Raw genomic sequence first — 15631 nt, forward strand, 5'->3', positions numbered from 1 at the left:
TTTAAACTTAATGGAATAAAATAATTACAACAAACAAATCAACCATGTGAACTCTAATTTTATTGTTGTCCAAAGACTCCAAAGTCCAAACAGGACCGAGGATGATAGGAAGCTGAATGTTTAATTAACTTATTCTTTTTAATAATCACAATAACATAGTGAGGTGGGTTGGGGGTAGGGATGTAAACGGATTGGATTCGGCTCGGATAGTGCTATATTTGTATTCGATTAATTTTCGGACGGATTCGGATAATGCTAAACGGATATGGACACAAATACAGATCGGATATTTTATCCGTTTACATGTAAATATAGCTTTTCGGATAGCTATAACCTATCTGTATCCACATCCGTTTAGTTTTCGGACGGATTCGGATAATCCTAAACGAATACGGAAATGGATTTCGGCTATTCATTTACACCCCTAATTGGAGGTGTTGGTGGGATATTTATCCTCTCAAGTGGTGCACAATACTTAAGAGGGTAAAAATCCATCACTCTCCTTGTGTGGTGCACCGTCCGATGCGCCACGTAGGTGCACTTGGAAGTGCACTGCATTTGAGAGGATAAATTCTAGTTGGTGTGGGGGATCTTTATATCCTCCAGTTCCCTGTCCAACCAAGTTCCCCAGTGCCCCTAACAAGGGGGATGCAATGACCACCCTACCCCTGCCCAAACACTCTGCTTGGGTGGGGTCCACCCCATAAAACTTATTCTTTTTAATTATCACCCAATAACATACTGAGGTGGGTTGCGGGTAGTTGGGGTGGGGTGTGGGGAACACATGAATTTTAATACCCTCAACTAATTATATAGATAATTAGTTCACCTGATTCCTACACGGCTACACAGCCTCAAAATAAGTAATACTTTATACATGATCAAACAAATAAACGTTTACTCTATCACAGGGATACAGAAAAGCTTTCTCTCTGTCTCTCTCTCTCTCTTTCTCTCATCGAGAAGCCCTTCACTTTCAAGATCCAATCCTTCAAAAGCCTAGAAGAGCGAGGGTATCGACCGCTTTCGCACTCCAATTCTGCTTCTGCTCAAGAAGATTCGAATTTCCACAGCAAATGACTCTCATCAGCTTCACTGTGTAGATTCTTTTATCTGCGACATCTTTGTAGGCACGCGGTTCCTGAGTTGTCGAGCCATACATGTGAGTGGTTGTTTCATCTGATAAATTGGACTTCCGTAACAGGTGATTCTACTTTCTAATTCATCTTAATTTGATCTTGTCGTTGTGCAGATATGATTGATAGTATTCTGATCAGTCTGACCAGTGGTTGAGCTAATTAGTTCCAGTTCACCTCCGTTTTCCATATTAACTGCTTGTCCAGTCCAGTGCTTCGATCACTTCAGGTTTCTTTGCTTTACATCTCATCTATATTTAAGTAAGAGTTCCATTTGTTTGTGTTAATGTCTTAATGAGTTTAATTAACTTTAAAAGAGCCGTTTTGTTTTTCTCTTCTTTTTATCAATCAAAACCCTTCCAAACTGTACAAGCTTCTTTTAAAGCATACTTTTATCAAAAATAAAAAATAAAAATTTATAGCATACGGTTTTCTATAGAAGTAGAATAAGTGATGTGGCATAATCTAGATTATCTTATATCTATTCTATTTACTTAATAGTACGAAAATGCGTTCATTTCTTCTGCATCCACCCCGATCTATGATACTATCGGAGTGAAACAAGGGATCTAAAGAAGAAGAAAGGCTAGAGTATATTAGTAACGAGTAAATCCTTTGTATGTAAGAAGACTCAAGAGATTTTGGGGATAAAGACCAATCGCAAGGCATGAGACGACCCAAAAAGCACTTGATCATGATCAACTTTGGAAGCCTACTTGGGTATTGAGCAATTACTTGTACAAAGTAAATTCCTTGCAATGGATAGTTGCAACTCTGGAAAATGCAATCCGGTAAATCTTTTCTTCCATAGAGTCATATAATATATGTGTGGATATGAATAATCCATATATATTTTCTAAAGATCTATTGCCTTCTTTTGATTCTTGCTCGAGCCGGATGATGAAAAATTATCATGTCCGGTTCCTTTGGAGGATGGATCCCTAAGAATTCACCTATCCCAATAACAAAGAAACCTGACTTGAATGATCCTGTATTAAGAGCTAAATTGGCTAAAGGGATGGGTCATAATTATTACGGCGAACCCGCATGGCCCAACGATCTTTTATATATTTTTCCAGTAGTAATTCTAGGTACTATTGCATGTAACGTAGGCTTAGCGGTTCTAGAACCATCAATCACTATTTTTTTTTAAAGAAAAAAATAAAAGATTCATATACTGAACACGGTTTGGAATGGATTAAAAATACAACACAGATCTTCTACGGTACGCTGCCCTATCCTGCCTGTGCTGTGCAGACACACAATTCAGATCCTCTACGGCTTGCTGCCCGTAGCAGCCATAGCAGCGCACACACAAGGCATGGCGCAATGACTTCCTTACCCCCGCTCGGGCAAGGCGCTCGAGCAGGGGTAAGGCGGTCATTGTGCCACGCCTTGTGTGTGCGCTGTTATGGCCGCTATGGGCAGCAAGACGTAGAGGATCACTATCCACAGATACATGGTGGCGCGCATTGACCGCCTTACCCCCACTCGGGCAAGGCGCTTGAGCAGGGTTAAGGCGGTCAATGCATACCGCCTTGTGTCTCTGCAACACGGTAGGACGGGCAGCCAGTGCCGTAGAAGATCTGGACCTTTAGAAATACAATTCGAGATCGTCTACGTGCGGCTGCCGTAGAGGCCCGTGCGGCACAGATTGGGCCGCGCGCAATGACCGCCTTACCCCGCTTTGTCAAGGTGTTTGGGTAGGGGTAATGCGGTCTTTGCACCCACGGCTCAGTCTACGCCACTCAGGCTGCTATGGGCAACGGACCCGTAGAGGATCTGGATCCTTAGAAATAACAGGGGTGGCCAAAAAAAGACGCTTTTAAAACATTTTCTAACTTCTAAATGCAGGAATCAGGTAATGGAGAGTTATATGAGTCGAAGACTCTACAAGGCAGCGGCAACAGGAGATGTTCATTATCTATCCTCAAATGAAATCTCTGAGGAGTTAAACCTATCCTCAGATACAGAATCCGAGGAGAGGAAAGAGAGGCTTAGACACCATCTCCTCTGTTTGACACACGAGAAAAACAATTGCCTGCACATAGCAGCGAGGTTTGGATACAAAGCGTTTGTGGAGAGAGTTCTTACTCTTTGCCCTTCCCTTGTATATCACCAAAACAAGAGAGGAGACAACCCACTTCATGTTGCTGCCAGGGCTGGTCACCTTCGCATCGTCGAACTCCTTACCGATTCCTTTAAGAAGCTTCAGTCTCCTCAAAGTACTGAAAATAATAGAGCAGTAACCGGAGAGGGGAACAATGAGAACAACACAGAACCTCCTCGCACTTCTCAGAGTCAAAGTAGCTCTAGAAATAGTGCAACTACAGGAGATGATATAACTTTAGGGAGGTCTCTGAGAGAAGCTGAGGAAGGGGAAAGGCCTTCATGTCCAGACTGGGGGACTCAAAATCAACAGATGATGAATAGCATGACGAGTCTCATCGATTCGATTGATCAAACTCATCCTCCAAGTTCTCAAATTGAAAGTAGTAGTAGTACAGGAAAAAAGCCTTCACTGCCAATATGGAGAACTGAAAACAATTATGGCAACACCGCTCTCCATGAAGCGTTACTGAGCAAACACAAAAAGGTGGCATTCCATTTACTGGATCTGAACAGTGAACTGGTCATCCTTGTTGTCAATACGAAAGGTGAGAGTCCGTTGTACCTGGCTGCTGAAGCTGGCTTTGTCACCGTTGTAGATAAGATCCTTGGTGCAGGCGGGAGGAACAACGTTGTTGGACCGATGGGTCAGACTGCCTTACATGCCGCAGTTTTCTCTAGAAGCAAAGGTATGAACCCCATGTTTAAAACTCCAATTAAGAAAATGTGAATTCTAAATGATCCCCCAAGGTCTCTGATCCTCTCCGATCGGATCTTTATCTTCTCAGGTTCCTTGCTCGGTACAGTTCGTTCGATTCCTCTCATAGGGGGTGGAAATGACCAGCTTACCCCCTGCCTGAACACACTGCCCAGATGGGGTCTACCCCCCTCTTATTAGAGCCCCTAGGAAACTGTACAGGGCAATGAACCTGAGAGGATAATTTTCCCTCTTCGATCACTTGAAAGTATTTGTAAGAAACAAAATAGAGGTCTTGGGGTATGAACGTTTAGAACTCCAATAAAGAAAATGCAGGGGCGAGGGGGGTGAATGTTCACGTACGTGAACGACTCACAGTGGTTCAAATGGAATATTCCCACTGAATGGATTCCATCTGAATGGATGTGAGTCGTTCACGTACATGAACATTCCCTGCAGGGGCTACCCATCACTGGAATTGTGATATATGAATGACATGTTTGTGTTGGAATTATACCGAGGAAAATTAGGACCTGCCTCCTCTAGCTGTGGCGGGAGCTGGAGGATCCAGCCCAGCAAAACAAAAGGGGTAGTCATTTCGGTGGGGGGGGGGGGGTGTGGGGGCGCTTGTGAAATGACCCAAACACCCCTATTTTGCTGGGCTGGATCCTCCAGCTCAACCAAGACTATTTATTGAGATCCTATTGAAGCTTATTCACTAACATGGTGAGCCATTTATCTTATTTCTATTTTTTTTTTTTATTTCTAATACTTAATGAACATGATTTGAATGAGATTTCCACAGGATGCATAAAATCTCTGCACAATTCGATTCCGGAACTCATCAGAAAACGAGATTCATATGGAAAAACAGCTCTTTATTATGCAGCGCAGTCAAATTATATCAAGATAATGCGTCAGCTACTGAAGTTGGATGCTTCTTCTGCATACATACATGACAATGAAGGGCTCTCACCTCTGTTAGCTGCTGCCAGCATGGGTCGTTCTGCAACTGTTCGAGCTATACTAGATGCGTGCCCAGCTTCAATTGAGTCTTCAGATGACTCTGGCCACAATGCGCTTCACCAAGCTGTGAAATATAACACTCTAATTACGTTTAAACAATTTTTGAAAATGCCAGAAATGATGTCCCTTATTAACGAACCTAACCACGAAGGGAACACGCCGCTGCATCTAGCAACCATGTACCGTAGAGATGAGATGGTAAGTGCGTTGTTCTCTACAAAACGTGTGGACTTGACAGCCAAGAACAATCTCGGGCAAACAGCTTTAGATTTGTGCGTTTTGGACACCAGACCTGTCCCTTTAAATTTACAGGTACTTTGAGAAAACACTACTGTTTCTTTTTTTTTTTTGTTCGTCACGCCCATAGCTAATGTGGATTTTTATCGTCTCAAGTGCAGTGCACCACACTACACTTGAGAATCCAACCATAAAAACATGGGCAGTAGTAGAATTTTTATCACCTGCGGTTCCCCTGTTCGGTACGGTTCCCTAATACCTCTAATAAAAGGGGGTGGTCTCCACCCGGGCAGTATGTTCGATCATGGGGTGGAATGGTCATTTCAGTCCTCCTATGAGAGGAACTGCACAACCGTACCGATCAACGAATCTCAGGGGATAAAGGTCCGCAGTAGTGGCCTCTTTTTACCCTTATAAGTGTTGGGTGGACGGTTGGATGGATTCTCCAGTGCGGTGCATCGAGCAGTGCACCGCACTTGAGAAGATAAAAATCTAATGGTAATGCAAAAGTGGGATCATACGAGAGATGGTAGTAAACCCACTACCCAATCCTGTCTTTATATAAGTACCGTTCAAAGTCTTCCAGGACCACTCACATGAATTGGGTCCCATAGTGAATTCCATGTGATTGGCTCAAGAAGACCTTGGACGGTACGTACTTGTACAAGGATAGGATCCGCGCTCTGCATGCTAGGAATCCCAATCTTGAGTTAGTTTAAAACATGTAGAAGTCATCAATATAAAATTTTATATTAAATCTGATGACTCATTATGATTGCATAGATTTATTTTAGATTTTAAAACATTATGGCATGTGAAGTTAAGAGTGTACTGTCGTATAATGTAGAGAATCACCACGTGGGCGTTGAGAAAAAATGGGGCACCTCGGGGTAGAGTTCGCCCCTTAATGCGCCTTCCTATTTGGGATCCAAACAGCGTCAGCACAACCGCGAAATACACGAACATGACACAAGCGGCCAACACGATGTCGGTGGACGCAGCAACGGCAACGGCGCATGACACGGACATGACGCAATTGGCAAACACGATGTCTGTGGTGGCAGCACTCCTTGTTACAATAACTTTTGCAGCAGCTTTTACAATACCTGGCGGTTTGAAGGTCGATGGATCTGGTTCTCCATCACTCATACACAAGCCAGCCCTAATAATCTTCTGCATTTCAAACACAATTGCCATGTGTTTCTCAATGGCGGCGCTGCTTCTACTCCTCCATGCCACGTTCAGCTTCAGTCACAGCGTTTCCTCAAGATCAACGATCTATCAAAGTACGCTTCTAATTTTCGGCGCAGCCTGCTCAGCAATGATTGCTTTTATTTCAGGTTTTTACGCGGTGATATCAATTGAGTGTACGTGGTTGGGAATTGTTGTTTGCATCATAGGCTCTAGTTTACCCATTCTTGTGAAGTGGACGCAACAAGCGGGTTTGATCGTTACTACAACTCTACGCGTTCCGGTTGTTGAGGCAAATAAAATGGGATCTGACTCACCTCCAACCGTGGGAGGAGCTGGAAATGATCCAAACAACCATGTTTTTGTTGGACTGGATCCTTCAATTCCTACTATGGCTGGAGGAGAGCCCAATACAATAAAATGACCCGTAATGGATTAATCATTCAATGTTGATACGTGTTTCATATTCCCTGCTCTTGATGCATGGTATGAATAGAAGTTATCAAAATACAATGCATCTTGTAAAAATCAAAGTGGTGAATTTAATGTTGTAACTTTCTTTTGATTGCATGTAGTTGAATCGGATTTCGAAATGTGTCGTGTTTCATGTTAAGTGTAAAAACGTAGGCACCGTTTGGTTGGCAGGGGAATTAAATGGAAGGAAAGAGAATTTTCAAATCTAAAAAAGAAACTTTTGTAATCATTACTCAATGTGATTGCATAAATTACTTAAATTTCTTATCATATTTAGTAATGATATAATTTACATGTAATTTTTATTTTACATTTTAAGCCAAAACTACGTTTGGTTGCAAGGAAAATTAAAGGGAAGGGAAGGGAAGGGAAGGGAAAATTTTTAAACCTAAAATTAAAATTTTTGTAATCATTACCCCCATGTGATTGTATACACTACTTAAATTTCTTATCATATTTAGTAATGATACATTTTACATGTAATTTTTATTTTACATTTTAAATCAAACGAAATTGGATGCAAAGTAAAGTGGAATTTAATAACCAAATATGGCATGATTTGGAGTTAGTGATATTGTCACATGGGGTAAGGATTACAAAAGTTTCATCTTTAAGTATGGAAATTTCACTTCTCTTCCTTTTAATTCCCTTTGCAACCAAACAGAGCACAATGTGTAAGACGTCAGAATTACCGTAAAACAATGACATTTATTCAGGCTGGGCCTTGAGCTTATTAAAAACTCAACAAATGCTTAGGTCCAGAAAAAAATAATAAAAAAATAAAGGGCGTACCCAGTGCACAAGGCTCCCGCATTTAGCAAGGTCTGGGGAAGGTCAAATGTACGCAGCCTTACCCTTGTTTCCAGAACTCGTGACCAAGCGTTCAGCAAGTGAGCACTTGACCAACGCGCCAAGCACGACCTTCGAATCCCATTCTAAAGTCCTCTGTTTGGTGGCTCCCCCTTCCTTTTGCAAATTCTGCTATCTTTCAAAGGAGTAACTTTTCTGATTTCCTCCAATAAAGTTCTTTGGCCGAAAGGCCTTCTTTTGACCCCAAAAAAAAATTATAAAGGGCTTTTCTTATTGTAGTCGACCCATAATATCTTCCTTCATTTGCTTGCCTCCTTCTAGTCCAAAATGCAAGCAATAGAGTGTCATCTTTATCTGGTGGAAGTCATTAGTTTGAATTTGATTATCCCTAAATCCAATGAATTTTCTTTTATGACTTGCTCTCTGCCAGGATCGAATGAGAATGTATAAGAGGCTTGTGGAATTGAACGGGACAGGATGGCCATATTTTAAGAAGCGAACTCCAACCTTCATATTTAGTACTTAGTAAGTGACACATGTTGTTCATTTCCTTATATTATAAAACTTAGTAAATTACTACTAATTTATATCTAATTAGAGATTCAGGATTTGATATTTATTTATTTAAAATATGCATTTCAAAAGCACCACAATGCACAAGGCTCCTGCTATTGCAGGGTCTGAGATGAGAAAATGTACACAACTTTACTCCGGCTTCGCAAAACGAATCTCTTTATCAACCACATTAAATCTCTACATGGGACTTTTGAAACAGTGCCAAGAGCAGTTTTAATCCATCTGTCTTTATTAGATTTATTTATTTCAAGTACTCCAATGGTGGAATCTTCACCCATAGTGAAGAGAAACTTTGTCCAATATTTAATAAGATGATCAAATATAATAAAGGATAAATTTTACCATCATCCATCTTGAAGGAAGATGACAAAAACCCTACAACAAACAAACTAGCCTAGGAAGGATCAATCCCTTGAGGGAAATGCTTGCACAAGAATTCGATCAATAAATGTGAGGTTAGAAGGAAAAATTGTTAGCATCAAAATTTGGTCGAGTACATGATACTTTGAATCCTGAGTCCAAATTACAAATTAAAGGAATTAAGGCTTATATTTTACAGACACCCACGGCAAAGGAGGAATTGTTTTCTAGTTGAGCATTGAGAAAGTAAGATGATGATCATAATGAGGGTAGTTTCAAACTTTCATCTTACATGGGAAGTGATCAGATCGAGGTTTTACTTCTACCATGGTGGAGGAAAACTCCACATTTTGTGGGCCAATTGTGATATTTTTTATGAAAGACAAATTGTGACATCACCCAACTCGTATGAATTTCTGTTAGAAAAACAACGTTGTAGAATGACAATTTTGCAGAAGAAAAACAAAGAGAGAAATCACACACGGGTCCGGTTCTTTAGCGGTTTCGGCACTAACATGTCAAGACCAGATCAGGACCAATAAACTCACCGGCTCCAAATCTGAGATCCAGGACCATTAAGTAATGGGTGGTCTAGTTCTGGTTCCTAATCAGGTCTAAACATTATTATAATGTAGAGCCCAAAACAAGGACAATAGGGATTGTTCTAGAAAAACGGTAGATCAGATCATGTTCTAATGTGTGTCAATGTATATATTAACATCTCATACGAACAGATATGTTAGACTTAAACTAATTTTAAAGTCTACTACTTTCACATAATTCCTCATATTTAGACTTTGTTTATGAAGAGAGAGAGATTAGAAATAGCAAACCATTATAATAATTCACCATCTGTCCTCACCAATTTAGTGGTGTGAATAATGATTTTTATTGAAATAATAACCTAATGTAGACACCAATTTTTGTCATCACCTTCGGCGATGATGACAACAGGACACGGACAGACATCGGTATCTCTCTCAAGAAGGACTCTTGTCCCTACATCTGAACTAAATCACCCTAACATCCATAAAATGACTCATAAGATCCTTTATTGAACACTGACGTCACACACGGCGCCGTGAAAAAGTCCCCCACGGCGCTGTGGACATCTCCACGGCACCGTGGAGGACTTATCTGGCCAAGGGTGAGGGTCCTCCCTCCCCTATAAATAGGAGGGTCCCCCTCCCTCCAAAACACGGTTTTTGGGGTAGGGAGACCCTCCCAGCTCATTCTTTGGCCCCTTTTTTCCAATTCTCTCCCTCTTGAGCATCTGTTGGAGCGAGACTCTGAAGGTATGGGTAGATCCTTCGATTATCCATTCGAGTAAAGAGCGGTTCTTATCCCGCAACTTCGTTATCCCGTCAGTGTACGGATAACAAAAAATCCCCTTCGTAGCCATTATTCTGTCTGCATACAGATAACAAGAATCCCTTATATAACCGTTACTCTACCCGAAGTTGGAGTAGCGAAACCCATCTCATATAGTCCTTACTCTGTCCGACAAGAGAGAGACAAGCCGATCGTCCGTCTCCACCTGAGCCGTGGGACATCACATATTTTGCACTCGGTGCGTTTTCATTTATTTTGTGTATTTCTTGACAGGTATCTGTCTCTTTCCTTCTTATTATTTTTTGGCGTAATGTAGAAAATTAAAGTAACTCATTTTAGTGTACATAGTAAATGATTTTTCATTCTTTGTCATGATTAGTGCATCATAACTTAGCCTTACATGTTAGTATATGATATATTATTAAGGAAGAATATTCGAAAACCAGCATCTAGTAGAAAGACCGATTTATCCGGGCGAGGTGGGTGCCTAATACCTTCCCACCCTCTTAACCTGACTACTTACCCTGAATCTCTGACCAGACCATATGGAATCACGTAGCCCTTTTTGCTAACCCCAGATGGGGCTACAGCCATTGGGTCCTAGGCCCTAATCCTAGGTGGCGACTCCATTCCTTTATAAAGCATGATCCCAATCCCCATGATGATATATCGGAACGATACGCCGTTATTCATCGAAGCCAATCTTTGTCGCCAAGAGGCTGAGAAATCTTCATCCCGAGGACTACGGTACTTACACCTATGCATGGCAGTTGTTAGGTATGAGTGGAGATAATACCAAAAACATAGCTTCTGAAGTTATTTTTCTTTCGTTTGATATCATTCGTCAGATTTTATTAGACTTTAGAAAGAGAGAGAGAGAGAGAGAGAGAGAGAGAATTGACTAAGCAACTATTATAATAATAATAATAATCCTTCAACTATCATATCTATTCGCATGAGATGATAATCTAGTCCTGGTCATTTCTTCTGGTTCTAACAAACCAGATTTGGACCAATAAACTATTGAGTGGATCAGTTTCGTTTCCTAGCAGGAGAGTTCTGGTCCGGTTACGGGTTCCGATCCAAAATTGACACCCCTATCCACTATATCTAAGAATAAATTTTAAATCCTCACACACATCTCTCAAAGAGATAACCACTATTTATATATACAAAATAGAGAAAACCCTAAACCACGAAAGTACAAAACTACCCCCAAGAGACCCACCCGGTGTGGTTCGAGATACGAACCAAAATAAGGTGAAATACATATCAAAATCTTGATCTCGATGAACTTTATGGGGATCAAAGCTATCGCCGTTGATGTATGCACTTTTAAGCCATTTATGTGAGTTTCGAAGGCGAAACATCCGCCGAAGAAACACCACAATACTTTCTAGATTAGAAGTGAGATTAGGCTTCACCAATAACAATTTCCACCCAAAAGAAACAAAAATATTATTTCAAATGGGTTTCAACTTTCATTTGATTGCTAGGGGAAAAAAAAGAGGGGAAAGAAAGTGACACTGATTTGAAAAAGAAAATGTTTATAATCCATTATTGGTATACCCTACTTATCTTGTACTTATTAGATGTAATAGCCTAAAACCACACTACTAAAAATCAAATTCTTCTCTTCAAACCAAGGTTCGTAATCTTGGATCGGATTGGCCAATTTTGGTTGGATTGGATCGTTATTGCTTGAGATCGATCTTGATATCTATCCGATCCATCTATACGATGAAGAAGGGTAAAAAGTAAAATAAAAAAGATTGGATTTTTACAACCAAAAAATAAAAAACAAAACAAAAAAAAGGCAAAAGTGTCATATTTGTCTGAATTTGAGCGATCCGGGTCTAATCCCAATCCGACCCAGCCGATACCAGGATTACGAACCTCGCTAACTTGCTTCAAACACACGCATGAAGGAGTTGTAAATCATATAAGCAATTAACTATTATAAATTATTGATGCAAAGAAAAGGGAGAAGAATCTGGACAAAATACAGTTTACATAAAATGTCCCGCATCATCAATCATCCTGAAAGTGCTGGAATTTTTTGTTCATATCAGACCACCTCATTCAGCTCCGCTTTACAAACCCTTAAAAGTACCTTTCCAGACAACAGCAACAACAAAGGGCCACCAAACTGTACACCACCAGGCCACCATTTAAGCGATTTTTAAAGCTTTTTCTTTGTTTGATTGATAGAGAGAGATCTGGGACTGTTAGAAAATAGTATTCCAGGCAATCGGTATAAGACTTGACAGAATCTGCTTGTATATAAATATATATATATACCCGAATGAAATAACAAAATAAATACACAAATAAAACAACTTACAGTACAACGATGACTGTCTTCTTGTTTCTTCCAAAACAGCAAGCAGGAACACAAGTGGAGTCGTACAGAGAGTACTTTCCTTAAGGTGTGGAACGCCCCCTATTAGTGTAGATCCAGGTTGACCTTGGCGTTCTACCTCCAAGATAAAACCACTTCAATCACAATTAGCAGCACCCAAGAGTGATTACAATACGGAGTACCCAAAGGTAATTACTCAGTAATCAGAAAGGAAGAAGAAGAAGATAAGAAGCAAACAGAATGCAGAGAGCACTAGAAACACTTACACGAATTATGCTTTGAAGCCAAAAGCCTATTTGTTTTTATAAGCCCACTAGTACCTATACGTATAGGATGTGTCTCTACACACCTGTACATGTACAGACATGTACACCCCATATATAGACCCCTCTACGTATAGGTAGGTGCACATACCAGGTCCCTACGTATGGGTGCATGTATATGCATGTGCCTATACGTACTACAATGCATGTGCATGATGCCATCTCGGATAAGGGGTGGATGTGCATGTACTTCACCAAAAAGAATACATCATATGAACCCACACCCACACCCGTCCCGCCTCGACCTCTGCTCGGCCCAGCTCGGCTCCGCTCGGCGGGTGCGCGTGTGTGAAAAGTACCCCGGACCCCAACCTCACACATGGGACAAGGGAGACTTCCCTTAGAACCCTCTATCCCTTGTAAGCTATATGAGCTCATATTAGCTCACTTTTCTACTTGTCCCTAACCAATGTGGGACTAAACTTGAAGAGGTTCTCATGCCTTTTCAAGTTTCCTTACAAGTTTATACAAGAGGTCCTTGGTTCAAACCACCATGCACACACATATACAAGTGTTTCCAACAAAATCAAAACAAAGTGGAGGGAAAGGGTTTTTCATATTTGAAACTTATATTTCAAAAAGAATATTTCAAAAAGGAAAGTTTTGAAATTACTTTTTGAAAAACACAAAATCCAACAATCCCCCACAAGTTTCAAAATATCGATAAAACGGAACAGACTATTGAGTAAAATTTAGACATAGTAGGACACATCGTTGGAGGTGTCTTTCGGACTTGAACCTACCCTAGGTCTGATGAACTACGCTATAGAGTACAGGTGAAGTCAGACTTCTTGAACCTTTCCTCTTCTGTGTAGCTGGCTAACTCACCATCCATATCCTACCAGTCGACGTTCGGACCTCGTCTTAAATATAAAATTGAACATTATATGGCCTTGTCCCCTATCTTGGTCTTATGAATGTTTAAAGAGTTCGTCTTTTAAAAACTCTTATCGGTAGGTGGCTCCACCCCCTACATTCATTTAGGTTAGTCAATGTGCACCACAGTTAACACACCCCCACATTTCGTAGGATTTGGCTAATTAAGAGTCTTATAACTCAACCTCTTCTCATTGTGGTGGTACTACTTTACCATCTAACTAGAATGAGAAAATACATAGTAGTACTATACAGGTCTCCTAGTGACTTCGTTTGTACCCTTTGAACCTAATTCAGGATTAGTCCTCTTCACATATGTTGGGTTTCCATCACATGACCTATGACACAGGCCTCAAGCTCATTCTTTTAGATGCTTCATTAAGAAGTACTGTAGGCATAGGTTTTGTGAACACATCCGCAAGATTCCTTTCGGATTTCACATAGTCGATAGCTATTGTCCCTTCACTTATATATTGCCTAACAAAATTATGACGCTAGTTGCTAGTCGATAGCTATTGTCCCTTCACTTCCAAGAAATTGCTCCACCACCTAGCGTGAATACATACCCGCTAGTTTCCAAGGATTCATTCGTATCTGAGATCCAATTAGCATCACAATAACCTTCTAGTACATCCGATATTCCGCTATAATGAAGACCATAATTCATCGTACCTTTTAGGTACCTCATTAACCTGTTAATAGCATGCCAATGCTCTTCCCCAGGGTTATGAGTGAATTGACTCAATTTCCCAACGGCTAAAGCAATATCCGGCCTTGTGTTATTCATCAAATACGAAACGGAACCAATAATCTAAGAATATCTCTTTTGATTAATTGGTTCACCCAAATTTTTTCGTAAATGGCATCCCTGATCAAAAGGTGTCTTTATAGCCTTTGAATCAAAATAACCATACTTCTTAAGCATGTTCTCAACATCGTGAGCCTAAGATAAGATAATTTCTTTCTCCTTTCTAATGATTTTTATTCCAAGAATCACATCAGCTTCACCTATGTCTTTTGTATCAAAGTTAGACACCAAAAGACTCTTGGTTTGTTTCACTATATCCATACTAGTTCCAATTATCAACATGTCATCGACATAAACTAGTATAAACACACCCTTTTCTTGATGAAATTTACTATACAAACATCTTTCTGCATCATTGACCAAAAAACCATTTGATAGTAGTACAACATTAAGTTTTTCGTGCCATTGTTTTGGTGCTTGTTTAAGTCCATATAAAGACTTCACCAATTTACACACTTTTTGTTCATGTTCAGGAACACTACAACCTTCCGGTTGTTTGATATAAATCTCTTCCTCCAAGTCACCATTTAAAAATGCTGTCTTGACATCCATTTGGTATATCACCAAATTGTATATAGACGCTATGGCCATCATAACTCTTATAGTAGTAATTCTGGCTACAGGAGCAAAAGTGTCAAAATAGTCAATATTTTTCTTTTGTCTAAAGCCTTTGACCACTAGTCTTACTTTAAACTTGTCAAGTGATCCATCTGCTTTCAATTTTGTATGGAATATCCATTTAGTATCTAACACCTTAGATCCTTGTGGCAAGTCAACAAGTTCCCAAGTATGATTGGATATGATTGAACCCAACTCACTTTTTATTGCTTCCTTCCAGAATACAGCATCTTGAGATGTTACTGCTTCTCTATAGGTAACAGAATTCTTATCTATTAGATAGACAAGCCAGTGAGGTTCATCGTTTATTAAATAAACGATCCAATCATGTTCGTAATACTTAGATTTCTTTTATCTTTTACTTCTTCGTAGTTGACTTGTATCGTCATCACTTAACTCATGACCATCATCAATTGCATGATCATCATTCGACACTTCTTTTCCTAACATCGAATCATTACAATCTTTGTTATTAGCCAACTGATTTAACTTATAAGGAAAGATATTTTCAAAAAATTCAGCATCTCTGGACTCAACAATATCATATTCTTCACATACACCTTCTATGGTCTTTAGTACCACAAACCTGTATGCATTACTGTGCATCGCGTATCCTATAAATACACTATCAAAAGTCTTAGAACCAAGTTTCCTTTTTCTTGGTTCAGGTATTGCTACCTTTGCCAAACAGCCCCA

At 40.1% G+C, this 15631-nt stretch overlaps 1 protein-coding gene across 1 annotated transcript; it reads left to right on the forward strand.

The window, feature by feature from the left end:
* Window positions 1-3000: 3000 nt before the first annotated feature.
* On the forward strand, window positions 3001-6820 carry LOC122638899 (ankyrin repeat-containing protein At2g01680-like). Its single transcript, XM_043831751.1, has 3 exons — window positions 3001-3915; window positions 4738-5280; window positions 6053-6820. The coding sequence occupies exons 1-3, from the start codon at window positions 3001-3003 to the stop codon at window positions 6818-6820; spliced, it is 2226 nt and encodes a 741-aa protein (XP_043687686.1).
* The last annotated feature ends 8811 nt before the right edge of the window (window positions 6821-15631 follow it).

Source organism: Telopea speciosissima, chromosome 9, assembly GCF_018873765.1.
Source record: "Telopea speciosissima isolate NSW1024214 ecotype Mountain lineage chromosome 9, Tspe_v1, whole genome shotgun sequence".
In the NCBI taxonomy this organism is placed as follows: domain Eukaryota; kingdom Viridiplantae; phylum Streptophyta; class Magnoliopsida; order Proteales; family Proteaceae; genus Telopea; species Telopea speciosissima.

Bases quoted from the DNA above. Each gene is read 5' to 3' on its own strand.
- LOC122638899 (XM_043831751.1), top strand. From the start codon at position 3,001: ATGGAGAGTTATATGAGTCGAAGACTCTACAAGGCAGCGGCAACAGGA. The intron at 3,916-4,737 runs GTTTTCTCTAGA...GATTTGAATGAG, and splicing joins AGACTGCCTTACATGCCGCA to ATTTCCACAGGATGCATAAA. The intron at 5,281-6,052 runs GTACTTTGAGAA...CGTATAATGTAG, and splicing joins CTGTCCCTTTAAATTTACAG to AGAATCACCACGTGGGCGTT.